Below are 27,239 nucleotides of genomic sequence, written 5' to 3'. Positions count from 1 at the left end.
GAGACTTGTAGGGGCTTGAAATAGGTATCCATACCGATTAATGGGTTCTGGCGGTGAAGCCCCACTGGTGGAATCGCGATGATGTGGCATGCATATTGGGGATGGTACACGATGCTAGATTTGCTGGCAAGTAGTAAAACTCTGAGCTTGTTGTCATGAGTCAGAGTTTAATATCCTTGGATTAAGTGGTATAATTGATGCCCAAGTGGATTTGCCAGCGAAGGATGTATCGGCGATGGCACCGCCTTTTGTGGTGTTGTATGATATGATGCGATGCCCTGGTCCTTGGCGAATGTACTGGCGATCCGTGTTCCTGCAAGACACTTGATCGAGGAGGATGTTGCGGGTATGCATGTCGTAGATTATGCAGATGCAGCAAAGACACGATGCGGACATGGACAAGGTGTTTACTGCTCCACTGATGATTCGTGGCACGATGTCTATTTTGAGTGCTGTTCGTTTGCGAGAGCTAAATCGACAGAAAGGTAGTTTTGGAAATTGTGAATTATGACATGAAGGAACATCTCATCATTGTAGCACTGGATGTCACTGTTCGCAGCCCAATGTCACACAACGAGCGGGCGTTGAAGTGAAACGGCCCAACGGCGGTGACTGGCAGCCTGAAATAATCTGGCCTAAAGACTTCTATGAGAATTATCACATGTTCGATCTTTCTGACGATAAGCTCAAATGAAAGCCTTAAGTTTGGACTTAAATAGGATGATCTCATCACAAGAGCGTGGTTATGTCGAGGTCCTCTTGAAGCCAACCAGGTACCTGGCGCTACTTTGGCGCTAGCACTATTGGCCTGAACACATCACTCGGAATGGATACTGTACAAGTAGCAGCGTAGTATTTCAATCTGACTAATGCTCAATTATGTGACAACGCCAACAAATCCACGGCAAAGAGAGTGTCCCCAATATCCCATGCCATGCCATTCTTAAGGCAGTCCACTAACATTAATAGCCAAATACCGATCCGCGGAAGACCCCTGCGTATAGTTCTGAGGTGTTTTGAGCGACGGCACAAGATGCACCGGTACACTAACCGTCAAAACACCACGACCTGAGATATAAGTCGACGTCAGTCCAGAGTCAATGACTGTCATGCCATTCTCATCCTCAAAGTCAACGCTAATCTGTGACTCAGGCGGCGCAGTGGCTTGAACGGTCCAGATGGCAAAGTTGTAGGTGTCGCCGACGGTTGCTTTGGCGTCGTAGCCGTCCCATTGGTGCCGAATGGTGATCTTGCGGTTTGTTTTGCTGTTTTCCTAGAGCTCTGTTAGTGCATGATAGAACATGGAGAGGTGAGAGGTGTTACTTGAGTGATTTTGACTTCGCGATAGATACCCTTTGCTTTGGTATACTTTGCTGCGTCTTTGTACTTGTGCTGAGGCAGCTCGATGGGCGCACTGTCGCGGCTGACACCATCGTCGAGATACATCGAGTATGACTACAAGAACTCTTAGCGTAAGATGTTTTAGCATCGGGGTATTACTTACTGTAGGCTCAGTAGTCTTGCCGCCTGGGTATACATGAATGGTAGGCGGGTTCAGATCGCCCTCTTTGACATACTGACGAACGTCAAGTTGAGGAATGATGGCACCTTCAAATTGTCAGCTTTCTCCATGTTACCAGTATTTTCTACTCACCTCCTCGAATGTAAACAGGAGTAACATAAGCGACCTGCTCCGGGTTGGCGACAGCATCAGGGATGTGACAGTCATAATCCACGATCTTGCCACCAGGAGCTGGTTTTTGCAACACAGCAGCATGTTTGAGAATCGGGTCTGGCCCAAAGCCTTGGTTGTTGACGCGAAGATTAGAGGGATACCACTTGTCAGAGTTTGGAAGATAGACATCGCGACGTCTTGCCTTTTCCTCAACTTGAGGACAGACCAGGATATTGTGGCCGAGAAGGTACTGGTTGTCGATGAATCCTTGGTTGGAGTTGAAGAGGCTTGTATCAAAGGGATCGGTAACGAGCTGGGTGAATCAGTAAAGCAGTCATGGCCCACGGGGTAGAAGGACTTACCATTGCACGAGCGACTGGCAGACCGTTGATCAAGTTGGCAAACATGTAGTCGTACAAGACTTGAAGCAGGGAGTATCGAAGCTGCACATAGTACCTACAAACAGGTACAACGGAACGATACAATGCAGCCTGGTCAGGCGGGAGGGGGCCGGGGAAATTGTTCAGAATATCACCATAAGCCCAGGGTTCCTGTTCTCGTCAGTACCTCACCCGCACATCTCACACCAAACTTACCTGAAAAGCCTTGCAACCCCCCGAACTAGCCTCCGGATGCTGCAAATAATGATTCCGATACCACGGCAGCGCAAACGCCCCCGCATACCACCTAATCAACAACTCCGGATCACACCACCGCGGATTCGGCAGCGTATTCGCCGGATCAGCCGTAAAACCACCCATATCCACGCCCGCGATACTCAAACCGCTATATCCCAGCGCAAGGACCTGCGCAACAGAGATTCTGAAAAAGTCCCATGAGCTACCGTTATCGCCGGTCCAGAGGCCTGCGTAGCGGTGCATGCCGGTCTGGCTTCCGCGGCCGATGATGAAGTTGCGTTTGTTCTCGCGGCCTTTGAGGTTGTTGAGGCCGTGGTATGTTGCTTTGTGGAGGTTGTAGGAGTAGAGACTCCAGAGCTCGATGGCGGTTTTGGTTTTGGGAGGGTTGGTGTAGGAGTCGTCTGTCATTAGGAGACGGGAGGGGAAACTGGTTTTGTTAGAAGGGCGAGTGAGAGGGAGGGGAGGGGAAGTACCCGAGGGAATCGCCGTAGCATTTTGCGGCGGCTGGAGTTGTCATGTCTGTTGAGTGTTAGCTTGAGTTGGTGACATGTTGTGTAGCGCGATTTACCTTGCCAGACGAATTCAAGACCGTTGTCGAAAAGATACTGATACTGCTCTCCCCACTTCTTCCTCGCAGCTTTTCTGTTCAGATCAGGATAGAATCCGGGCTGTTCATGTCAGTCCGCTGCTGTCATATCCTGGGGCGGAAGGACTTACAGTTCCAAGGTTAGTGCCATAGCTAACACCGCCGTGGAATGGATAACCGCTGTTATAATTCTCAGAAAAGTTATAGTCATCTCTATAGTCAGGAGCGCCGATATAGTCTGCAAACCTCTCACGCTGGTCAACGTTATTAGGGTCCAGGTTCTGCAGACCACCGTCGTAGCGCCAGCAAAGAGGTTGGTTGTTAGGCAGGCCATCCATATATCGCTTATCAGCGACCAGAAGGCTGTATCTGTTAGTTATTATCATCCAAGACGCTTTCGCTACTTACTTGGTCTCTGGGTTCTTCTTATCATTCACATCCCAAAAGCTATCCAGTGCTGTGTAGGGACCTTGATCCGAGGGACGAATGGTGAGAATGGGGGTGATGTTGGTGCAGCTCTTGACGCCCTTTGCCTTCAGACCGTTCAAGAAAGACCCCACGTTGGGGAAGCCATAGTTACTGCTGGTGAAAGTACGGTATTTATCCTGTTGTCGTTAGTTAAGCTCATTTATCTCAAGAGTGAACGTGCCTGGAAGTCGACGTCGAGATGCATTCCATCTAATGGGATGTCGGCGTCTCTGTACCTTTGTACAACGTTGTTCACTGTGCCCTCGTTGGAATAACCGTAGCCTGATTTGTCAGTAAGTGATCTATGTAGAAAGGTGCCATGTTTTATAGGACTCACATGCTTGATGGTGACCCAGAATGAAACGAGGCTTGAGCTTAGGTCTTCCGACAATGGAGGTGTATTGCCTAGTAGCAGTCAGTAAAGAATAGTCCACAAATAGCATTTACACTCACCAAATCATCCTCGGTACATCATCGGCCGTGAGAATCCATGCGTCAAAGGTGTTGAAGCGCGTAGCGATACTGATGGTATGCGAATCATTCTTTCCAAGGTCGATGGCAACTTGGGAGTAGTTATCCACCATAACACCCGTAACATTCTTCCGATCCGGAGTGCCGTTCATCTCCAGAAAGAAAGGTGTAGAATGGTACCTAGCCCCCAGTCAGCAAAGTAACCTCCATATCCTTGATAATACTTACAGCGGTTCTCGAGTGTCCAGAGCTCCAAGGCCATATACTTTCGAGTAGTTGAAGTTATCATAACCTGCTTCATCAGCGCCCACCTAATCAAAGCATGGTGGTTAAACTTACAGAAGAAGTTGAGATACGTAGGCTTCTTGATAACAGTCCGTCCACCCTGCTCTCCAAAACCAAGATACGCCGCTGGTCCAGGCTTCTTGATGTTGAGAACAACATTGTTCACGGCACCGATGTTTGGATTACCTTGATACGAGAAGGTCTCCTCTGTAGTCTGCCAGATGATCTCCTCGTACTCTGACACAGTGTCTATACCAACGGTCTTCAAGAACGCTGGGTCTGCGTCGAGAGGCTTGAGTTTTCTCGTCGCCTAAATGTGTGAGTGGAGGGTTACAAGAGAAAGAAAGGTACTTACGACGATACGGAATGGGGAGGCGAAGAAGTGAAGAGCTGTGTTTGGGACACCAGTAGATTCACTAGTCTCGTACTCAACGGTCTAAGGGAGTTAGATGGTAGTATAAGAGGGCTCTAGGTAGCTTACAGTGAGGACCCAGTGGTCTGAAGACTTCTGCTCAAAGGTCGTCTTCCAGAACCATCCCTCCTGAGCAGGATGCGAGTTCCAAGCCTCAGAGTCTCTATACTCCTGCTGGAGATCATCTACCAAGCTCGAGAAAGTATCTCTAACGATAGTACGGCTATTCTCATCAGCACTAAGCCCTAACAGATTCACAAGAAGGCTCACGAGTTGAAATCATCATAGTCCGACACAGCAGTGTACTTTGGATTATATCTGACTCTCCAAATCTGCGGCGATGCAAATTGGACTAGACAGTGAGTGTTGGGCTCACCCTTTAGCGTGATGTGCGCAGCATAGCGAAGAGGATCGCTGGGGGATGTTGAGGTAGTTGATTCAACAGTGAGAGCTTCAGAGGGTTTGGTGAAGTTTGGGACGGTAGGGAAGAATATGTCTGCGGGGATGAAGTTGAGGGGGTCCGTGGGAGTAGCCATGATGGCGATGCTTGGTGAACAGTGATTCAGAGTCAGGATGAGGAAGGGCTCTTTAATACCTCAGTTTTCCTTCACTGCGGCAAATTCAGATTCTCGGTCGATACTAAATGAATGAATACACCCAAGTAAACAAGTATCAAATCATTGTCATACCCCAGATCCACGCCGTCTACATCTTAGCCCACCAATACAACCTCATCCAGCCACGCATCTCACCCGCATCCTCCCGGCCAAGACCGGTCAGCACTCTGCACAACCACTTCCTCTACACGAAGTCGTATCAAACCTCCATAAACACTCCCATAATTATCCCTCAAAAAACTGCACGACGCCCAGCGAGGATACTTGCTCGGCCAATCAGCTCCCCCGCCAGCAGTTCGTGCCAGAACCATTTGGGTAGCGTTCCGTCCGCTTTAGATCGATAGTTTCAAGACTATCGATGCGAACTAGAACTGAGACATGCCTGATCGATCGGCTCTCCACCAAATACTCAAAATCGTATAATCTTATCACGCATCTTATCACGTCTTATCACTCTAGCATCGTGTTTTGGTGTTTCCCCGCTCTCAGCTGCATGCTCGGCTTACCCTCTGCATCGCATTATTGAAATCCTGCATTTCAGCGCTGTTCTAATTCCTTAATCCGATGCTACACATATGCCGGTAGAAAATCTCACGTCTAGACCGATGCTAATATTACGACGTTGGGGTAGCATTGGCGAATGAGTTTGTCCTGATAACGTGCGTGTCATGTTGACGATGCCTTCGTTCGTAATATCGTACGCCACCATGCGGGTTTTTACAAAACTAGTTCATGGCTTTTTTTTTTCAGTCGCTGCGGGATTGCTTATCATGAACTCTTTGGGGTGTATGCGTTGTTGTGAGGAGGTACTGTGTTGTGCGTTTATATCAATATCGCTTTCTCCACGGGGTTCGCGTAACCCTCCATTTCTTTCCAGCTGCCGTTCCTACCCTCTTCTCTTCTCTCTGTTACCATCTGAGTACCTTTCAAAATGGGTTTTTGGAAGAGACTCACGGAGTTTCTCTTCATTCATCGGTTCACGGACCAGACCAAATTCTCTCATACTTACTCTCCTGTTCAAGATCTTTCTCTTGTTGATGCTTTTGATGCAGAGTCTATTGATGGGGCGTGCAACTCGCCTACGAACAGACGATGCTGGTCTAATGGCTTTGACATTCATACTGATTATGAGGAAGTGATTCCAGAGGGCAAAGTTCGCAAGGTAAGTCCTTCATCTATAGCATTGTGAGATCGATACTGAAGAGGGCAGTTTCTTTTGTATGTTACTAACGAAAGGATTGCACCTGATGGATACTGGGTTGACCGGATGCTCTTCAATGGAACATATCCTGGACCGACTCTTGAGGGGAACTGGGGAGATACTTTTGGCAAGTCATGTTGCTTTGGTCTTCTTTATCTCTCTCCTGTCTAATGTTTCCAAGAAATCACCGTCGTGAACAAATTGACCAATTTCAACGGCACTTCTATCCATTGGCATGGTATTCGACAACTAAACACCAACTGGATGGACGGTGTATCAGGCGTAACAGAATGCCCAATCCCTGTAAGTATCATCATCTCCAACCTAATTCATGTACTGATCAAAGTAGCCCGGTGAGAACTTCACTTACGTTTGGAGAGCTACACAATACGGAACATCGTGGTATCATAGTGAGTCACATGTCCTCAAATCTTGAATAATATCTAATATTCTCAGGTCACTTTAGTCTACAGTGTTGGTATCTGAGCTCTTCTATCACCATTTTCTACTAACGCTGGTTAGATGCCGATGGACTTGCAGGCGCTCTCAAGATCAATGGGCCAACTAGCATGGACTACGACGTTGATCTTGGCCCAGTCCTCATCACTGATAACTTTCACAAAACCACCTTCTCCCAAGTCCAGCTCGAATATTTAGGTACTACTCCCCTTCCAACAGAATTCCATTTTCGCTGACAGACAAAAGGCCGCCCTCCAGCTCCAGACAGCATGCTCATGAACGGCAACGGCAGATACTACTGCTGTCCCTCTCTCGACAAGAACTGCAAGGGTGACTCCAAACTCACATCTTTCCACTTCGAACCAAACAAGACTTACAAAATGAGTCTCGTCAACACCGCTGCTTCAACGCACACAACCTTCTGGATTGACTACCATGATTTCTGGGTCGTGGCCACTGACTTTGTCCCCATTGTGCCCTACAAGACAGACATGATCAACATCGCCATTGGTCAGCGCTACGACATTATCGTCAATGCGACAGCTGTCAAGGGGAAGAATAGCAGAAACGTCAACTTTTGGATGCACGCTCGCGATTGTCAGAATGGCGGTGCGAGGTCCAATCTTGGCATCATTCGGTACGATGCTAATTCAAAGTCTATCCCTTGGACACCTCCCCCCAAAGAAGATAACATCTGCTACGGCTGCCAGGATGAGCCTAGTGAGAAGCTCAAGCCTATTGTGCAGCGCAACATTACACAGCATAACGATGACTACATCAAGAACTCGTTCAAGGTGCATCTCGTCGGATATCCCAATGAATTCAAGAAAGACTCCATGATGCACAAATGGGTCCTCGCCAACTCATCTTTCTATCTTGACTGGGCAGAACCAAGTCTAAGTCTCGTCAAGATTGCTTCTGAAAAGGGCTGGAATAATCCTCAGTTCCCTGTTGGGTATGAACCTGTGACCCTTGACTATGCGAATGGAACGTGGGTTGCATTTCTCATCGAGGGTAAATTCACAGAGTCGATTCATAATTCTACGACAAAGGGACATCGCAAGGTATACAAGACGCAAGCACCCGTCGCGCATCCAATTCATGTGCACGGACATGACTTTGTTCTTCTCGACTCTGGAAACAAAGAGTTTGATCCAAAGAATTTTACTCTTCAACTGACCAATCCTCCTCGTCGGGATGTTGTACTCTTACCGGTTGATGGCTACATTATCATCGCCTTCCAAAGTGAGCAATCCCTTTTATTTGAGTCATATTATTCCCGGGGCTAACAATTTTCTAGTCAACAACCCTGGTGTTTGGCTAATGCACTGTCATGTAAGTTTCGCCTAACTAATTGTTCGATCTTGGTCCTCGATCTCGATCCTCGAAACTAACGCTCCCCCCTCAGATCGCCTTCCACGCATCGGGCGGCCTGGCACTTCAATTCATCGAGTCCCCTAGAACCATTGGACCGATGTTTAAAAACTCGGGTATCTTGCCTACATATTCCGAGACGTGTGCGAACTGGGCTGCGTACTATACCATGTTTAACAAGCACAATAATGCGACTCAGGATGATTCTGGTATTTAGTTAGTGTGTGGCGGGGGAAGATCAGCGGGCAGAGGCTGTCCCATGACTACTGAAGAATGAGAGCACTGCAGGTTTCAGGGTACCATTTTGAGCGGGGGGTTGTTAGGTGAATCGAATTAGCATAAACTCTACCTACCAAAGAAAACGTCTTTTGATCCAAGGGATTGGAAGAAATAAAACGGTTTTTTTTTTTTTTAAATAATTAGCGCTTGTCTCGGCATGTACAATTATGACGACATCTTTGTCAGCCCCTAAAAATGCCTGTCATTCCCGTCCTGCCCGCGTTCAGTTCCTTAATTCTGGGTCACAAGCCCCTCCCTCTCCCGTCTCCTCCGCCAAATTCAATTCCGTTCCAATTCACTTCATTTCCTCTATCCGTAACAATTTAATTTTCGACGATCCCTTCCCTAAAAAGTTTCCATGCCTCGCCAAATCCATCTCATTCCCTATTATCATCACTAAATGCCTTTCTTCCCCAAGGCAGACGCCGCGCTCCTCTCCTCAACTGTCGATAAACATTCCCTCCCTCCGCGTCCAAAGGCCATCGGCCCCATCTTCGATGCCAACAACTTCAAGGTCCCGATAGAGCCGTGGACTTCCGACGTCGATTCGTCCTTCTACCCTCCGAAGCCAGATCCGTTCGGCCCGTCGTCGATACCGCAGGAGGCGCATTGTGCGTCGTCTTCGAAATATGTGCGAGCGTACTTGGCAAAGAATGAAAGGCTGAGGCTGTCTATGCTATGGTACTATGCGAGGGATCTGGACAACGAGCCTGAACTCCTCGCGGGTCTGCAGGAGAAGGCGTGCCTTGCTCAGGAGTCGTCGGGCTGGGAGTATGCTGTTGTTGGTGTGCTGGATGTCAATGTTTACATTCGTCTGGCCACGGTAGGCCTTCAACTTGCTATTCTTCCCCGTGGTGAAACCCTCTGCGCACATACCGTTACTCAACCACCTGGAGTATAGCCACCGCTGCCTCTCTGACGCCCTCCGCTAAGCCTCGATAGAATGTCTTCCTCTTACCGAACATGCTCGAAGACTGGAGGTTTCGCGAATCGCCATACGTCGAACACGGTGGACTCGTCGCATATGCCGGTGTCCCGCTCCGGATGCAGCACGAGTCAGGTGAATGCGTCGGACTCGGTTCGCTGTGCGTAGCGTCAGCGACAGGTCGAGATCCGTTATCCAAGACACAGCAGCTTGCACTCGCTCGATTAGCCGACTGGATCATCCACGATATAATACAATGTGCACGAGCGCGACGCCAACGCGAGCGTCACCGATTTGTTGAGCTCATCGCAGCAGTGCAACAAGAACCCGACGGCGAAGATGTCCAGGAACCTATCCTCCGAATCCTCCGACAAGCCTTCCCCGACGAGTCAATAAGCTTGCAGTCTACGGGCACCGATCAATCGACAATCCCATACCCCGCGACGACATCAGATTTGAAGCACGGGTTGTGGGAGGATGACGAGTACATCGAGGATTTCATCGCAAACTCCAATTTCGACGAGCCACCGAAAGATAGAGTAGTACGCTTCATCTCAGCACAATGCGAAACGAAACTCGGCCCCTCGGTCCTCGTCGTCGCGACAAAAGATTTCCGAAGAATATTTGACGATGTTGACTCCTGGTTCGTGCACACCTGCGCTACCATGCTCACCCAGCGATGGCAGAAACGTCTCCTCACAGAAGTCATGCGAGCAAAAGAGAAGTTCCTCCGCGGTGTATCGCATCAGCTCCGAACCCCCATCCACGGCATCCTCGGCGCTGCAGAGCTATTGACGGAGGATCTAAGGGCATTGACAGTGCCTGGAAGTTCGAAATTCCAGCCTGGTGTAGAAGCTATCATGAAGCCGCTTGCTGAGCTGGGCAAGTCGTCCATCTACCTCGATACAATATCTACTGCAGGCAGAGAGCTCATGTCGACCGTCAACAGTATGATCACTCTCAACCGCTGGGCTGATATCGCTGCTGCCGAACGACAATATGCTACGCATGGTATCGAGTCTCTGGAGACGTCACTCGTCAAGGCATTGGCAGACTTCACCTTCAGGGACACGCGCACACGAGCACCCGTCTTCTTCCATCACAACCTCACTTCCGAAAGCGAAGGCCTCCGAATCGATATCAACCTCTTCCGAGACAGTATCCTTCCTCTTATTGTAAACGCTCTGCAAAACACGACCGAAGGAGTCGTGACCGTCACACAGTCCTATACACAAGATACAAAGACGCTCGTGGTGGATATTGAGGATACAGGCTGTGGTATTCCTCCTGAGGACCAAGGCCGTATTTTCGATCTGTACGAGAAGGTGGGCGAGCACTCGACTGGTGCTGGACTTGGTTTGACCCTTGCGACCAAGTTCTCAGCACTACTCCACGGCTCGATTGAGTTGGTGTCGTCCGAGGTCAATCGTGGTTCTCACTTCCGCGCGACGTTCCGCGACATTCGCCCCTCTGCTTCTCCCATCGAAACAAAAGCCCTGCAATTCAAGCATTTGCCATTGAGCTACCGACACCTTCCATCCGATTCACCCGACGCGCACTTGTCCTCGAACCTAGCAAAATACCTAGCCCGAAATGGCTTCTCCTCATCGAACGACCCCCAAGAATGTCTCAACATCATTGACTACATACGCGATCCTACTGAACGAGAGAAATATCATTCAATACTACCGCAGGGACAAGTCGCCATCTGTCTAGTCACCAATTCGGATGAAACCGACGTTCCCGAATCATGCACCAACATTGTCTTCGTTGACGGACCTTTCTCCTCGTCTACACTGGACTCTGCACTCCGGAAAGCAGATGAACTGTTAGCACGACTAAAGTCAACGCAAACATCCCCACAACCATCTCCCGCATCCCTCGAAGATCCGAAATCCCTTCTTTCACCCCCTGACCAAACTCCCGAGAGCGATCAAAAGTCCACCTCAGACGAAGGCTACGACTCCGTCGCCGGCTCATCAGTCGCCCACCAAACAACCGAAGCCCTCCTAGCCGACTCCCTCGCAAAAGCCGTATCTCAAATCGAAGCCGCAACAACCGACCTCCCCATCCGCCCGCTCATCCCCTCCACAACCTCGAAACCTATGACCCTCATCGTCGACGACAACGCAGTAAACCTACGCATCCTAGAAATGTACTGCAAGAAGCGCGGTCTCCCCTACCTGAGTGCCATAGACGGGCACCAGGCAGTAGAGCTGTTTAGGAAGCAGCAGACGTCTTCGCAGCCGATCGGCCTCATCCTCATGGATCTCCAGATGCCGGTTTGCGACGGGATCAGCGCTACGCGGCAGATCAGGGCTATGGAGACGAGCAGCAAGGCGGTGCTGTTTATTGTCACGGGGCAGGATAGTCTGATGGATAGGGAGGCGGCGAGCAAGGCGGGTGCGGATAATTATCTTGTTAAGCCGGTGGGGATAAGGATGCTGGATAGTAGTCTTGAGAGGTATTTTCCGGATCTGGTGACGAGCTAGAAGAGGAGGAGGGACTGGGTTTCTGAGGGGGGGATTTAGGTTAGAACAGTACACGAATACCCATGTTTTGTTCGCTTTTAGAGTTCATTGTGTCTGGTGTGTTTACATTGCGGTGTTGCGTAAGGCGGCGCAGAGATTACATTGTCAGGCATGTTTTCACTCGATGGATAATTCACTCCAAAGACATCTCTGCATTGACATTACCCACGACGTGTCGGTGTAGAACGACCGCGTAGATGTTCCTCCACCTATGGCATCGCATTTAAGCTCGCGAAGGAATAAACTTTCGGCCTTGCCGATCTCGCGGCGTTATGGCATGTATTATCCGATCTCTACGGAGTATTGTTGTCTTCGGCGTTATACCTCATCTTCTGGTACGAGCATAGCATGAGATTTGAAGCTTATCGTCACTCTACTGTGGGAGATGAACATGCTGATTTAGGTACACAGGAAAGTCGTTTGGGTCTGGTTGACGAAGCGGCCCGGAAGATGCGGAGGAATGACCTGATTGTCATCCTTGTCTGTACGGACATCCGGGTCGGTAATAAGACGCTGGTGGTATTGTAGATCAGCGCCGGTAGTTACGTGTGCCAATGATGCGTTATCAGTATCATATTCTCATTTCTCACATCAATTTTTGCAGTGGCACCAATTCTGGCTTTGTGGATAGCCTCCACGCGATGTCTTCTGTGCATCACCCAAGGTGAAGTTGAAGATGATCCCACAATGGCAAATCCACCAATACAGGAGTATGGATCTTGAAGAGCGAGTACGCAACAATCAAAGTGAAAACGAAAGCGAGTCAAAGCAGTCATCATCCACCTAATTCTCTCACATTCGACGTTACATCCCCGGATTTAAATCTCCTATCACCAGCACTTCCCTCTAACCAAGCCTCTCCCGATAGCCAATCTTGTTTTCTCCTCCCTTGGCATTGCATCCTTCAGCGCTCACGCCAAGCAAAAACAGCATCATCACCCGCTCCATCCTTCAAATCCCAAGACCGTTCTGACGCACTCTCTCTTTTGCCACTGACGTACGCCATAGCCACTAACATTAGATTAAAACAGACTGAATTCCCCCCTGAGTGATTTAATGCTGCCTTTCGTCTTCTGTAGTGTTTTTGTAAAATAAGCTTATTTTTAAGCTTATGCACGCACAATGGCGACGACTGCTTCGAATAACGTGGCTGGCACGGAGAACATAACGCTCTCTTCTGCTCCGAGCACGCCGTCTATGCCTAGCAAGAATGAGCAGCCTGATCCTATCGCGCGCGGTCCTCCGCCTCTACCGTATAACCTCCACGAGCACAAGCTCATGATCTTTCTCTTCTGGTTCCTCATTTTGACGGAATGCACACTCATCCCGATTATTTTTTACTTCACAATCTCTAACCTCACCGATTTACGACCGGGCGCCATGTTTGCCATCATAACGGCGATGTTTGGGTTTATTTCTGGTGGAGAATATGGTCTTCGCGGGTTACGACTTGCGCTTAAGCGCGATACTTATCGGCCTCTCAACGGCGCGGGACGATGGAGTTTCGATACGGTGCATTTAGTCCTCGGACCACCGTACTTTGTCATGACGGCGCTCATGATTGGGTTCAGCATCCCTGATCCGCCGATGATGAGGGGTCTGAGCATCATCATGCCAGTCGGTATCCTAATGGTAACAACCTACATGATCTGGACCGGAATAGCGTACCATTTCAACTGGAGACTCCGCTTTCACCGCCTAAGCTCGCACGTCGTCGGCGATAGATACCCACCGCTTACATTCACGATAATGGAGGATATCACGGCTTGCGATGGCGGTGGGGGGAAGGAGTACAGAGAGGCTGCTATGGCGCGGTATAACGCGTCGCCGAGGTTTAGAAGGATGCTTGTTGAAATGCTCTGGGCGTGGGCAATTACTGGGTCGGTTGTGAGTGTTGTTTTGATCGTGTTGGCGTGGGTATTGCCGGTTGAGGTTGGATATACGCTGGGTTGGGCGGTTCCGTCGGTTTGGGGAGCGATTGGGGCGTGGGGGACTATCAAATGGGGGCAGAGATCGCTACGGATAGAAAAGGAGAATTGGGTGAAGGATCATGTGCCGAATGCATAGACTGCTTAGATTAGATATTTCATTAAATATTTGTCCTAGAGATTACACTCTTTTCTTTGTAGAATTTTTACTCCTTAGATGATAAAATAAATAAACAAATAACAATCAGCCCACCTGTAACCAAGAGCTGGACCGTACTCTATATTACATTAAATCTCTTTAAATGTTTCCCTACAGGCTAATATCCTTTAATGTCATTATAGAGCTCTGGGTATTGTTTTAAAAACCCCGGTGACACCGTCCAGTTACCCAAGTCCCGTATGAACATGCGAAAGTAAGGCGAAAGGTGCAGGTCGCCGGTCACCGAGTTCTGGACATAGGCATCAGACAGCTCCATCGGCCACAAGAGCTTCGTATCTGAAAAGGTACTGCGCCAAAAGGAGTCTGTGCAGTACTCATGCTCCGAGAAGACCAACCGCTCTCGTATACCAGGCCTGGGCTGTGCATTAGCTATGGACGAAGACAGAGCTGGGCTGGGCTGGGCTGGGCTGGCAAGGGTCTCGCACCAGAAGACAAAATCGATGGCGATTGAATGGGGGAGGTTCTGAGATGGCCTTGGGGCAGAATTAGTGGACGTGGACCTAGAAGAGAGAAGATGGTCGTGGCAGTAACTTACCTGGCCTGGAGCCAACGCGGTAGCGCGGCTTTTCTTGGACTCCTTTGGCTCACTAGCATAAGGCGTATCAAGCTCAATATGGCCAGTCGATCGGTGGGGGTAGATTCCAACCCTGAAAGCTCGTCTATGCTACGAAGCATACGGCAGGTGTTTAGCTCTCGTCCCGCTGCAGTGACGCTATTCCACCCGTACAGCACGGCGCGAATGATGGAATCTTCGCTCTCTCGGTCTTCCGCTGCTAGGTCTATGTTGGCCAATGACTGGTGGAGATGGTTGAGCTGGCGCCAAATGCTGACCGTCGTGCCCGTATCGTCGGATGCCCCGAGCATACACTCGCATTTTGGTAGACCAATCTGGGGTACGATGGTGCTGAGAAAGTCCGGGAATAGAGGAGGTAGTTGGAATAGAGAAGAATCTAAATCTAGATACTCTGGATCATGCCAGGCCTGAACTTCGTCGCTGCTGTTCATTGATGCAGCGGTGTCGAAAGCCTCATTCCCAGGGATTTCTTGCAAGTCTGGCACATCTAGCCGGCTTTGCAAAGACTGCGCTCCGCCATCTTTGCGAATCGCAGAGGACGGCAAGGGCTTTTTCGCAGAGGCCTCGTCCAGATGACTTCGGATCGTAAAGTCAAGAGACTCCAAAAGATTTCTGAGTCCGTCTCGCTCGCCGATCACCTTGGATAGTTGTTCGTTCAGAGATATTGGTCAGTCATCGTGGTATCGATGTCTAAGTTGTGGGCTAGAAGTGTTATTTGCAGTTGAGGCTTGTGGCTGTGAGCTTATTCCAGCAGAGAGAACCTAGTTCGTTCAGAGATGAGAAGCGAGTATCCGAGTCAGTCTCTTGAAAGTTGGCCACCAATGTTTCGAGGTGGGACATACGACTTCTTGTTCGCTGACGAGCCAATCGCTGCGCTTTACGATCGAGCTCTCGCTTTCTGGACTTCGGTCGTTTATCGAAGTTCCGTTTGTCATTGTGTGTGCATGGAGAGAGGGGTTTGTCTAGAATGAGGAGCTAAGATCCTACGATCTGATAAATGCGGGTGAAAAAGAGGGGAGTCGGCAGACGGGGTAGAACGGAGAAATCTGGGGATGAGGCTAGTCGTCAGTGTCGAAGACCCTTCCCCACATTGTGCCTAGGCACAAATGTGTTGACCGCGGAACTTCCGGCATCTTCTTTTTCGGTTAGTATGCACGAGGGCGCATGAGGTGCGTGAGGTGCGTGAGGTGCGTGAAGTAAGCATCGGCTATGGGATCTATCAACTCAAAAGGAAACTCTCGTAAACCCGGTTCAGACAGTACACCAGCTGTCTATACAAGTGTGCACGAGGACGGTCCATCTCACATGCCATGCCCCGATAGAGCAATTGATACCATCTAACCAGCGCTCACGAAGCTGCCTATACGTGCGTTGATGAATTCACAAATACTCCGTTCCATTTCATCACTATCTCACAATGACTTCAGTTTGGCTACCTAAAGTACAGAGAACCACGCGATTCACAGGCCCCATAGCCTCTCATCCAAGTTGCCAAGCCTGCAAGTTGTATTGATTCGTAAAAACGAGGATCAAGATTCTCCAGCTTGAGATACGGGCTTCGGTCCGCGTCAGGAGACGTGCTCAGGTCGATAGGGGCGAACCCGTATCCAAGATACTGGAACCGATTCCGCTGATGTAACAGGCACGATTAGCAAGAACCATCAAGACAATATGCCGGGTTCAAGTTCTTACAGAATGATATTTGATCTCCATATCCTCCCAGCGGGGATCTTGGATGGCGTCTCGGAAGTGAAGAGCACTTCCTGGCCAAATAGCATCTACACGTCCCGTTTTTCTGTTCTTGTCTACTCAAGAGTCAGCATGCATTGCATTTCACGAGCAAGCAACCTACACCACGCGTTACAGCTCTCTTCCCATACGGTGCCTTTGAACCAGGATTGAGCGTGGTCGTTGAACTCATCGGTTACGTCCTGGCGAGGGACGAAATACTTGATGTTGTCTCGCTGCATCTTCTTGATTACTTTGACGGTGTAGCTGGCGATTGCTTCCAAGAGTCCTGTGACGGTGTGAGTTTATGTCATCTGGTGAGGCGATTCTACGAACCGGTGATGCTTCCATTCTCTACTGGACAGTTTGGACCGAGATACACTGATGCGCATGTTAGATATAGCATTCGCACTCCATCTTTGGCATAAACTTACTCATGTAATTCGGTATCCTGGGCGCCATCAGCTAGGAAAGTCAGCTCGCCGTCTCTAGGCTGTATCTCTAAGCACTTACACTCATGTAGCCCTCTGGAACAGTATGCCACTCTTTGCGAAGGTCGTAGTTGTCCAACCCGATCAACGGGAAAGGAGGTCGATAAGACACATCTGTTGTTACAAATAGTTAAAGACCATGCCATCAATCAGAGATCACCACGTACCAAAACCAGTCGCACATATGATGGTGTCGCAGGCGGTGTATGTGCCATCGTCACCAAAGACTCCATTTTGGTCAACTCTCGCGATACCCGTGAAATGAACATCAACATTGGGTTCTTGAATACTAGGTCATATCTGTAAGGTGTGGTTCATAGTATGTTGTTGACAGGGTGTACTTACGCTACCATGAAAGGGTCACCGGGTGTGATTCGACGACAGCCTGGGCTCCAGGAGGGAATAATCTTGTCAAATAGCTCGTCATCTTTGATCCATTTTCGAGTCCTTTGAGTCAAAGTCTGATTGTAAAGTGTGATTAGGTTTTTTCTTGTTATAGAACATAAGGACTGCAGCTTACTTTTCGGGCCTGATGATACGCAGGGTCATACTTCACCATTATATGCTGCAACTACAATATGTCAGTCGACATTCACAAGCTTTGGGCAGACAGGAACAAACCATCATCAAAACACTCTCGTTGGCTTTTGCGTGCTTGAGCATAGCGCCATGGTCCTTTCTGAAGAGGGCCTTCTCCTCCTCGGTATCTGACCCCAAGATCCAACGGTCAGCTTTGCAAGTCCTGTAACGGAGTTGGATGTCATATTGCACTGACATGTATAATCCTGGGGTCTCGGGTCTCCGCCAAATTCAGGGGACGAGGCGAAGAACCACGCCGGGGTGCGGAGAAAGCTGTGTACTTTTTTTGGCGTGAGGCTGCATTCCTGGTACAACCTGGTACGCGCTTGCTCCAGAGCCAATAACAACGATCTCGTCACTTGACCACTTATCTTTGGTGTACTCTTCCCACCTGTCAAGTAAAAGTCTTAGTAAGACATGTGACTGGAGAGGGGAAGGGTTGGTGGTCTTGCTTTGCCCTATTAGCCGAGTGAACCACTCGGCCCTTGAACGACTCGAGGCCAGGGATCTTTGGGTACTCCCAGCGATCCAAGATACCTACTGCACCTAGGAGAAGGTCGCAGTCGTCGGTGAAGGTCTTTTGACTTCCGTCACTCGCTGTCTGTTCAATCTTGACATCCCACGTGCCTTTTTTATCATCGAATCGGGCTTCGATTACTCTCGAGTTGAAAATCATGTATTTCTCAAGGTCGAGCTTCTTGACGACCTTGGCCACATAATCGCGTAGATACTCTGATCCTGACAGGAACTTCTCCCACTCTGTACAGATGTAAGTGTCCCCTAGGTTCCGATGGCCTGTTTACTGGATCATGCATCAGCATAAGAGATATCTTACCCGGGTCAACTGCAAAGTTGAACTGATATGTGCAAGTAGGGGAGTCGCATGCGGCATTGGGGTATCGGTTCTGGTACTAGGAGACTCCCTGTCAGCATAGCCATGAGTTCAATAAGAAGAAATTCCTTACCCAGGTCCCTCCCACAGTTGGATTCTTCTCATATATCACATGTTCGACATTAGGGCAATGCTTCTCAATATTGTAAGCTAGCATAACACCCGCCAGCCCAGCACCGATCGTAATGACTTTCAGTCTCCTGTTTCCAGGGTCCCCGATAGGCGCAAAAGGGATATGATATTCAGTCTCTGGATTGCTATGATAGTCGCAGTGGAGTTTCTCCGAAAATAAATTTCCAGGACGAGTGTCTGACTCGGGGTCTGCAAAGAACTTGAGGCCGGGGATCAAGAAAGGTGAGTTGACCTCGCCCTTTGATTCTTCGATGCTTTCCATAGTTAATAAGATGGAAATCGCAAATAATTTCAGTTGTTATCTGGTGGTTGAGTAGGATGGTTATCACATAAATGAGGATGTGCAGAGGATTATTTAAGTCGTTTGATTCAACTTATTGTCTAAGACCAAGCTACAGGCGAACACAAGTAGACCTTGCCGGCAACCACGCGAATAGTCTGACTCGGATAGGTCTTACTTGCCGGTGAAAAACCATATCTTGGCCCAGAGAACGGGCCGCCAAACAGGACACGGCTATTCTTGACCCGACCTCCAGCAAGAACACAATATGTATTGTATTCAATGACCTCAGTATTTTCTGACTCGTTCTGGGGAAAGCTAGACCACTTACGGAGTAGCGGACCTCGGCGTCCAAAATCTCCACAGTGACCAACGTAGGCACCTTGGGGAGTCACAGACGATACATCACGATCTTCAGCGCTCGGAATAAGGACGTATAGATGCCGTGCTCAGTAGGCGGATCCATAACCGAGGCGTACTATTAAAACTGTTAAATATACCAGAGTTGACCAGACTGAATGTCATCTCTAGAACCAGACTACCATTGGTTACTTGAACTTACACTCACTCTGTAGTCGTTTTACTCTCCAAATATTGATCATTTTCCCCGGCTATAAAGTGCTACCATGTCGGAGCCTATTACCCGTGAGCCCGGACTTTCAACGATCCACCCCGAATGGGAAGCAGTATGCACTTCTAACTTTACGCCACCCTTGCATCGTCACTAATACAATACTAGTTCGAGAAACAGTTTCCTATTCCTCCCCTACTCGGATCCCCCCAGCAACTTCGCGAACTTAAATTCCCAAAATCCAATAGCCCTCCTATCGGATTCTCTATCAGAGATGTTCAAGTCCCAGGCTATCAGGGTGCTACCAACCAGCTGCGCCTTTATACCCCGGACAATAGCTCCGAGCCTCTTCCAATAGTCATATAGTAAGAGAGAAGGCTCAGAAGTGTTCATTCTCATGCTGATTGATGAGCAGCGTCCATGGCGGAGGGTGGACAATGGGAAACTTGGATTCAGAGGATAAGGTATGCCGAACGATGTGTAAGTCTGCAGGCGTGATTGTCGTCAGCGTGGACTACCGCAAGTAAGGCCTCCATTTACTCAACGCGAAATGGAATGTATACTTACAAAACGACAAGAGCACCGGAAAATACTTTTCCCGTTGGCCTAGAAGATGTTTGGCAAGGAGTGCTTTGGGTAGGCTATCCATGCCATTACGACGACTGGCTGTTAATAGAGCACAGGTTTTTGAGAATATCGACTCTTTGGGAGGTGCCAGTGATAAGATCATCATAGGCGGCCTCAGTGCCGGTGGAAACATTGTATGTGCCTCCCCCGTACATTTCAGTACCTACTCATGCAAAAGTACTGACTCTTGCAAGGCAGCCGTTCTCGCACAGAGAGCCCGAAGTGCCGCAAACATTACATTTCGCGGACAGATACTGCGTGTTCCTCTCACGGTACATCATGATGCCCTACCCCGTGCTGAGTTCGACTTTCTAGCTACACTGAGAACGCCACGGCACCTGTACTACCGGCTGCAGCGGTCACCCAGTGTCTCGGCTACTACGGGGCTCCTCCAGAGGACATACGCGTGTCTCCACTTCTGGCAAAGGACTTTTCGGGTCTGCCGCCTGCTTATATCCAGGTTGCTGGGGCTGACCCCCTTCGAGACGACGAATTCGCATATGCCGAAAGACTGCAGCAAGCAGGGTGAGCAAACACGCAGGTTGTTGGTTGCAGGGGTTTTCGTTTTGCTAACCTCAGGCTAGAATCCCGGTCAAATTGGATGTCTATGTGGGTTTCCCGCATGCCTTTATGAACTTTCCTTTACGAAGGATTTAATTAAGGCAATCAAGTGGTTATTAGAGATAGAGACTTAATTTTTTCGCTTTTCTCTTTCATTCTTCTAAGCTTTTAAGTGTTTGAAACTACTATCATTACTCCATACAGTACAGATATTTAGGACGATTTTACAATATAGGGTAAGCTACAGTGGCTTGATTCCGTTATCTTATCAGTATGTAGCACACATCCATCTCGCTTCTCTTCCCTTTTCGGTCTTCCTATCTTATCGCATCAAGGAAACGGATATTACTTGGCGTTTCAAGGGGACGCCCATCACGCTATGGCAGTCAGACAAACCCACTTTGTTCTCGCCTTGACATTTAACATCAAACATGAGAGAAGCCGAGTTCCGTGGGAAAACATTCAGCCTTATCCCAAGTCATGTTGCTCAATCTCCCTCACCGCCAAAAACAAACACACATCCTCAACTAGACTTGAACTTCGTGATATCTTCAACTTACACGGCTGTATGCACTCCGCATGTCCATCCCCCGCATTCTGTACTTCCTATTCCCGCGACTCGCAATAGTTTAATTCGCCCGCTTACACCAAATCTGGCTAAAATACAAGTGATTTTAGACTGTCAAATACTAGGTCTCGTCTGATAGGCGGAATAACACGCTGCGTGTGAAACAACATATTGGTAGTTAAATTCTACTGGCACGCTATTAATATATGACAATCGTTCACCGCGATGGGTTTTAGCCTAATGAGGTCCTTTGCCGTGCCGGGGTTGTTTTTCTTCCAGGGACGAATCTGGGGTGTTGACTAGTATTTACCGAACCAAGACGGTGAACGGTGCAATTCTATAGGTGCGCCAATATCCTGCGCATTCTTTTACCTGGGGTGCATGCATAGTACACCACATGGCATCGTAAACTAGACTGTTGATAGCAACAGGCTGCATCAGTCCATTTGGGAACGGACATCATGTGGTGCTCAGGCTCTAGCTCGGGGGTTTTTCTCTCTCGTATCCCGTGGGAGTGGAGGAGTCCCAATGAGATGACAAAGTGGATGCTGAAACTAGGCCTGCCAAGATGAAACCCACTATGATTCAGCTTGGCATATCGATTTTCTAGATGAAGCCGAGAAACATGCCGTGTCTTGTCTACCGCTCGCTCGTTTCCTGCAGGACCCCCAAACAAACAAGAAAGTTTATACTCTAGAAATGGATATGCAAAAACGTATGTGCATTCGTCACCGCTTCAGCTTCAGGCAAACGCACGTTCAATAGAGCTGACTCGCCTTTCTGTGACAGGTACAGTAGACTAACTAAAGGGGAGGAGGTACTTAGCTCTACTGGTTAAATTAGCGTAAGCCAAATGTACCCTGCGCCCCGATCGAAGCTAACCCCAAAGCAGAAACACTCGGATCCGTCTCCGTGATTCCAAAAGGAAGCACGCTCGTTCAGACTCGTTCAGCACCCCTCGATTGATCCTTGTTTGGGTCATTGTTCGGATGATCTAGAACAAGACTGCGTTGTATCAGTGGATACACCATATTTTCTCCCCCAATGCCAGCTAGATTATTCCCCAGCAACGAATGATCCCCATACAAATTAAGGGCCATCTTGCCATGCATAGTCCATCTACTATTTCATATATAATCCACTGACCTCTTCCTCGTCGATCAGTCTTTTCTTCTCTTGTATCATCACAACCTCCTCCTCTACTCATCTCCTCACCCTGATATCACCATGAAGTACGACCTCGGCCTCGTCTCCTCGGGCTTGCTGCTCCTCGCCTCCGTCGGCGACGTCGCAGCCCAGTGCCAGCTCCCCACCTCCTACAAATGGACCTCAAGCGGTGTCCTCGCCGAGCCCAAGAACGGTTGGAAGTCCCTTAAGGACTTCACCGTCGCTCCCTACAACGGCGGCCAGCTCGTCTACGCCACCAACTATGGCACCGCCTATGGATCCATGGCCTTCAGCCCCGTCTCCAACATCAACCAGCTCGGCTCTGCCTCACAGACCGCTACGCCTTTCGCTGCTGTCGCTCCTACTCTGTTCTACTTCGCGCCCAAGAACATCTGGATCCTGGCTTACCAGTGGGGTCCCACCAAGTTCTCGTACAGAACTTCCAGCAACCCTTCCAACATTAACGGCTGGTCTGCTGCTCAGCCTCTCTTCACTGGCAACATTGCCAACTCTGACACTGGCCCTATCGACCAGACCGTCATTGGCGATAGCAAGAATATGTACCTGTTCTTCGCCGGCGACAACGGCTCCATCTACCGCGCCAGCATGCCCATCGGCAACTTCCCCGGTAGCTTCGGTTCCGCCTCGCAGGTCATCCTGCAGGACACCAAGGCCAACCTCTTCGAGGCTGTGCAGGTCTACTCCCTCAAGGGCTTGAACAAGTACCTTATGATCGTCGAGGCTATGGGTAGCGGCGGACGATACTTCCGCTCCTTTACTGCCAACAGCCTCGACGGCGCCTGGACCGTCAACGCCGGTACCGAGAGCAACCCCTTCGCCGGCAAGGCCAACAGCGGTGCCACCTGGACCAACGACATCAGCCACGGAGAGCTGATCCGAACCAGCAACGACCAGACCTTCCCCGTCGACCCTTGCAACCTCCAGCTCCTCTACCAGGGCCGCAACCCCAACTCTGGTGGCGACTACAACGCTCTTCCCTACCGCCCTGGTCTGCTCACCCTCAAGAAGTAAGCGGATTAAGAAGAAGTGTCAGCACTGATTTTCCTTCCGCTGGCTTTTGCACGGACGTGGATGCTGGACACCCAGTTTTGCGTTGCAAACGGGATCATCATGGCGATTCGTCCATGACACTCATTCATCTGTACATAGTTATCTGCTCGTATATTATCACGTCACATTCATTTGAATGCAAAAATGCACATATTGCTCATACACTTGTCTCTATCTCGTCTTCCGTGGAAACTCTGGTGTGTGTGTATGCTTGCCCTAGTGACGTCTACGCGGTTGAGGCAATTGGCCAATCGTTGTAACCCTTGTCTGGTGTGTCTTCCATCCCATAAAAAACCCAAGGACCTCTATCATTCTTGGCGAGAGGTATCTCCTGAGTGATACGAGAAACAAGATCCTTTTCAACTAGTTAGACTTGTATCCCTCGGACGTTGTACTACTCACCGGATTCCAGATGAAAGCTCTCGCGAACGTAATCATGTCGAGTTTGCCCTCTCCAATAAGAGCATCGGCCGCTTCAACAGTATAATCATGATTGGCCATGAGCAAAGTCGGACTGCCAGGGAACTTGACAAGCTTCCCAAAGTCAAGAACTGGATCATAACCAGGAGGGAGAGGATAGCCTTCAGGCCGAGGGAGAGGTCCAAAGAATTCTCCTGATCCAGTAGACGTTTCGGCACCACGACGGCCAAGGTTGATAATACCAACTTTCCGTTTAACAAGTTCGGTGATGAGGTACGTATAAGTCTCCTTCATCTCATCAAAGTCAACGATAGAGTCGTTGAGATGGTCTGTAGGGTTAATCTTGACGCAGATGTACTCGGGTCCGTTGAAGACGGCGGCGATTGCATCGACGAGTTCGAGGGTGAAGCGGCATCTGTTCTCAACTGAACCACCATATTCGTCGGTGCGGTGATTTGCGCGGCTATATAATCAGCACGAACCTTGTATTAACAATATTGGTATGACTGACCTGCTGAGGAACTGTTGAGGTAGATAGCCGCTGTGATGCAAGTTAGCAACTATCCAGAAGTGCCAGCGGATATGTCATGTATTACCCTTGAGCAAGGAGCTCAACGCCATCAAAGCCAGCAGATTTAGCTAGCTCGCAGCTTCGCCTATAAGTATCGACAACAGCTTGAACGTGTGTAATGGCCTCGATATTGTCCGTATGCCCCTACTTCCGATGAGCATCCATTCATCGAACTCAGAATAAACTCACAGGCATGCCAGGCAAGTCTCGATATTTACCTCCCTGAGCTTTGATAACAGAAGGAGCCAGAACCTTGCCACCCTTCTCTTTCATAATAGGTAACTGATCATGCTGACACCTTCCAGCATGCCACGCCTGAAAAAAGATTTTTCCTCCAACATCATGAACTGCGTCAGTTACTTTTTTCCATGCATCTGCATGCTCCTGGGTGACCATAAAGGGAGCGTGTTTCCAGTCGCAACCAGTCCAGTCGACGAAAGTGCCCTCAGTGACGATGAGACCGGTGCTGTACTTGGCTCTATCGGCATAGTACTTGATCTGACTTGGTCCGGGTTTGTTATCGTCGATGCAGCGGTTACGAGTCATTGAACCCATGGCGATACGGTTCCTGAGAGGGAGTTTACCTCCTATGGTGATAGGTTCGAGGAGGTTTGCCATGATGGAGTGGATTGTGCTGGTATAGATTTGAAGTAACAATTGGGATAACTGAAGTGAATGTTGTTGAGCTGAGTTCAAAATCAGTTCAGGAGAGAAAACAGAGACCTTAAATACTACAGGATATTTCTGATATCGTCTTACGAGTGCAGCATCGTCTTTCCAGACAGGAGCGATATAAACCGAGTATTTCTTGCATGTTAGAAAACAAGTATTTGTGCTCCTGAAATTGGGTCCAAGGTGCTTCATACCTAGCAGCGCTTAGACTCCTAGCTCAAGCGTCTCCGACTCCCAAATCTCCTAGCGAATCACAACCTCAACACTCCGCAAGCGGGGCCGCAGCCTGTCCGGAGACTTGCGGCCAAACAAACCAGCGATTGGCTCATCATTAATAATCCCTATCATCCGCTCAACTACCCAATCTCTATCATTCCATTCCGCAAAGAAACATTATTAATCCAATTTAACGATGAAAGCAACATCTTGTCTTCAGTGCAGAGAAGCCAAGAGGCGGTGTGTAAAGCGAACGATCGATTCGCCGTGCAGTAACTGTCAGCGCAAGAACCTAGCTTGCTCCTCGCACACCACTGCATCTGCACCCAAGGAAACCCAGGAATCTGACACAGGGTTAACAAAAGATTTGGCTATTGAGTTTGTGGAGTCTTATCTGACGCATCTTGACGGCCGGGCCCATAGTATTTTCCACCAAGAAACGCTCCGGAAACAAGTTCGCGGGAAGGAAATCGGAGATGCCTTGCTCTATTCTATATGTGCTCTAGGCTTAAAGTTCTCGCCCAAGTCTGAACATAGCGCTTTGGAGGAACCGTTGACGAAAGAGGCGAAGAGGTTGGTTCAAGCAGATCTTGAGAATGTGTGCATTGAGAATGTTCAGACGTGTATTCTTTTGTCACTTCTTAGTGCTGGGAACTGTCATACTTCTTCAGAGACACTGTTCCTCCGTAAGTTTCTTGCCCTGTATATATAATGAAGAATGGTCGGTCTTACTTATGAGTTGTAGGAATTGCGATTGGTATGGCTGAGGTTCTTCAACTTAACTTCTCAGTGGATGAACCAAGTATTGCGAGTGAGAAAGCGCTTAGAATTTGGTGGTCGCTTTACATACTCGATCGTTGGTGCTCTTCTGGTCTTGGAATACCCCGGAATTTGGATAACCCTCACTGTCCTGATTCATCTCCTCTGCCCATCGACGAAACGTCCTTCAAATACCTCGGCTCTTCGTCTTCTCTCCAAAATTCGAATCGAACTCCCGGCATGTTTGCGCATATGGTGACCTTGATCCAGCACTTTGGTGAGATTCAAGGCTTGAACCGCGCTATGGCCAAGGGAGATATGGCACCGAAGGTCAAATGTGATGCCATCAAACTCATAGGCCAGAAGCTCGAATCATGGAAGGCCAATCTGCCGAGGAATATGCAGATGACGATACAGAATATCTACAGCCACCAACAGAACGAGCTAGGAGGACATTTCATCGGTCTTCATCTGGTATTCCACCACCTCTCCGCACTAGTCTACTTCAACTCTCTCGAAACCAAGGAGCAATCATACATAGGGCAAGAAGATCACGTCGCGCTGTGCAAATCACACGCGTCATCTTTCAGCAGTTTGTTACATACCTCCCGACAGATGAGTGGATGCCAGCAGAACTACCCGACTGTTGGACACATGACTACCGTGGCGTCTGCTGTTCTATTACACACGCTTTTGTTAGGAGAGCCAGAGGATATCCCCAAAGCGCGACAGGAATTGAATACGAATTTTGAAGCGCTAATTGGACTTCGGCAGTACTGGCCAGCCACGGAAGCAGTGGTGAGATCAAGTTCTGCCATCTCATACATACCGCTGACATGTTCTAGATCAACAGACTGATGGCTTTTCAAAAGCTCTGTCTGCTGTCGACGGAAAGCCACAAATTGGATGGATGGATGGTTAGATTCTTGCTGGAACATTCTCTTGGACTTATGAAGAGGAATTTTCCCATCTTACCACAAACGCTGGACATTGAGTCAGAGGATCTCACAACAAGGACGAATGAGCTCCTGCAGGAAGGCCGATACACCGACTTCGATCTGTTCAACCAACCCCAGAGTTTCTAGCCAGCCAACACAGCAATACCAAAAACAAGTCCCGGCCCACAGAGGCAAGAAAACACCGAACCTTGTCAAAATAAACTTAGTAAAGAGCCCCCTCAGCCTAGGCTAAATTTACCTAATATTTTTATCGCTTAGGGTCAAGATCCCGAGTTTTCTTTCCTCCTCTAGCCAGCTTAACAACAACACAGGCCCAAGGCATAGATAGCCCC

General features: G+C 49.1%; 9 protein-coding genes across 9 annotated transcripts; 6 read left to right on the top strand and 3 right to left on the bottom strand.

The window, feature by feature from the left end:
- Nucleotides 1-943: 943 nt before the first annotated feature.
- On the bottom strand, nucleotides 944-5,071 carry J7337_003336 (uncharacterized protein; the record flags this gene model as incomplete). Its single annotated transcript, XM_044821052.1, has 18 exons — nucleotides 944-1,273; nucleotides 1,324-1,455; nucleotides 1,505-1,608; nucleotides 1,655-1,988; nucleotides 2,038-2,118; nucleotides 2,272-2,740; nucleotides 2,787-2,832; nucleotides 2,882-2,981; nucleotides 3,031-3,262; nucleotides 3,308-3,478; nucleotides 3,604-3,649; nucleotides 3,705-3,772; nucleotides 3,821-4,018; nucleotides 4,067-4,130; nucleotides 4,178-4,433; nucleotides 4,479-4,559; nucleotides 4,605-4,758; nucleotides 4,806-5,071. The coding sequence occupies 18 exons, from the start codon at nucleotides 5,069-5,071 to the stop codon at nucleotides 944-946; spliced, it is 3,132 nt and encodes a 1,043-aa protein (XP_044685352.1).
- Nucleotides 5,072-6,083: 1,012 nt separating this feature from the next.
- On the top strand, nucleotides 6,084-8,403 carry J7337_003335 (uncharacterized protein; the record flags this gene model as incomplete). Its single annotated transcript, XM_044821051.1, has 6 exons — nucleotides 6,084-6,314; nucleotides 6,703-6,763; nucleotides 6,876-7,010; nucleotides 7,059-8,057; nucleotides 8,113-8,147; nucleotides 8,221-8,403. 6 exons carry the CDS (start codon nucleotides 6,084-6,086, stop codon nucleotides 8,401-8,403), a joined length of 1,644 nt encoding a protein of 547 aa, XP_044685351.1.
- A 462-nt stretch (nucleotides 8,404-8,865) lies between these two features.
- Nucleotides 8,866-11,882, top strand: J7337_003334 (uncharacterized protein; the record flags this gene model as incomplete). Its single annotated transcript, XM_044821050.1, has 2 exons — nucleotides 8,866-9,360; nucleotides 9,408-11,882. The coding sequence occupies 2 exons, from the start codon at nucleotides 8,866-8,868 to the stop codon at nucleotides 11,880-11,882; spliced, it is 2,970 nt and encodes a 989-aa protein (XP_044685350.1).
- Nucleotides 11,883-13,043: 1,161 nt separating this feature from the next.
- On the top strand, nucleotides 13,044-13,623 carry J7337_003333 (uncharacterized protein; the record flags this gene model as incomplete). The annotated part of the gene is made up of 2 exons (XM_044821049.1): nucleotides 13,044-13,553; nucleotides 13,585-13,623. The coding sequence occupies 2 exons, from the start codon at nucleotides 13,044-13,046 to the stop codon at nucleotides 13,621-13,623; spliced, it is 549 nt and encodes a 182-aa protein (XP_044685349.1).
- A 931-nt stretch (nucleotides 13,624-14,554) lies between these two features.
- On the bottom strand, nucleotides 14,555-18,727 carry J7337_003332 (uncharacterized protein; the record flags this gene model as incomplete). Its single annotated transcript, XM_044821048.1, has 14 exons — nucleotides 14,555-14,569; nucleotides 14,605-14,728; nucleotides 14,797-15,281; nucleotides 16,336-16,421; nucleotides 16,496-16,660; nucleotides 16,708-16,752; nucleotides 16,806-16,836; nucleotides 16,885-16,976; nucleotides 17,030-17,151; nucleotides 17,208-17,323; nucleotides 17,484-17,569; nucleotides 17,859-18,200; nucleotides 18,277-18,352; nucleotides 18,407-18,727. 14 exons carry the CDS (start codon nucleotides 18,725-18,727, stop codon nucleotides 14,555-14,557), a joined length of 2,106 nt encoding a protein of 701 aa, XP_044685348.1.
- A 644-nt stretch (nucleotides 18,728-19,371) lies between these two features.
- On the top strand, nucleotides 19,372-19,682 carry J7337_003331 (uncharacterized protein; the record flags this gene model as incomplete). The annotated part of the gene is made up of 2 exons (XM_044821047.1): nucleotides 19,372-19,431; nucleotides 19,485-19,682. The coding sequence occupies 2 exons, from the start codon at nucleotides 19,372-19,374 to the stop codon at nucleotides 19,680-19,682; spliced, it is 258 nt and encodes an 85-aa protein (XP_044685347.1).
- A 2,617-nt stretch (nucleotides 19,683-22,299) lies between these two features.
- J7337_003330 (uncharacterized protein) lies at nucleotides 22,300-23,271 on the top strand (the record flags this gene model as incomplete). The annotated part of the gene is made up of 1 exon (XM_044821046.1): nucleotides 22,300-23,271. The coding sequence occupies one exon, from the start codon at nucleotides 22,300-22,302 to the stop codon at nucleotides 23,269-23,271; it is 972 nt and encodes a 323-aa protein (XP_044685346.1).
- Nucleotides 23,272-23,536: 265 nt separating this feature from the next.
- Nucleotides 23,537-24,919, bottom strand: J7337_003329 (uncharacterized protein; the record flags this gene model as incomplete). Its single annotated transcript, XM_044821045.1, has 4 exons — nucleotides 23,537-23,665; nucleotides 23,713-24,193; nucleotides 24,327-24,445; nucleotides 24,491-24,919. The coding sequence occupies 4 exons, from the start codon at nucleotides 24,917-24,919 to the stop codon at nucleotides 23,537-23,539; spliced, it is 1,158 nt and encodes a 385-aa protein (XP_044685345.1).
- Nucleotides 24,920-26,188: 1,269 nt separating this feature from the next.
- On the top strand, nucleotides 26,189-26,870 carry J7337_003328 (uncharacterized protein; the record flags this gene model as incomplete). Its single annotated transcript, XM_044821044.1, has 2 exons — nucleotides 26,189-26,746; nucleotides 26,802-26,870. The coding sequence occupies 2 exons, from the start codon at nucleotides 26,189-26,191 to the stop codon at nucleotides 26,868-26,870; spliced, it is 627 nt and encodes a 208-aa protein (XP_044685344.1).
- Between the last annotated feature and the right edge of the window lie 369 nt (nucleotides 26,871-27,239).

Source organism: Fusarium musae, chromosome 2 (assembly GCF_019915245.1).
Source record: "Fusarium musae strain F31 chromosome 2, whole genome shotgun sequence".
NCBI lineage: Eukaryota > Fungi > Ascomycota > Sordariomycetes > Hypocreales > Nectriaceae > Fusarium > Fusarium musae.
Note: the sequence above shows the minus strand (reverse complement) of the source record. Positions and strands in the feature narration are given on the sequence as shown.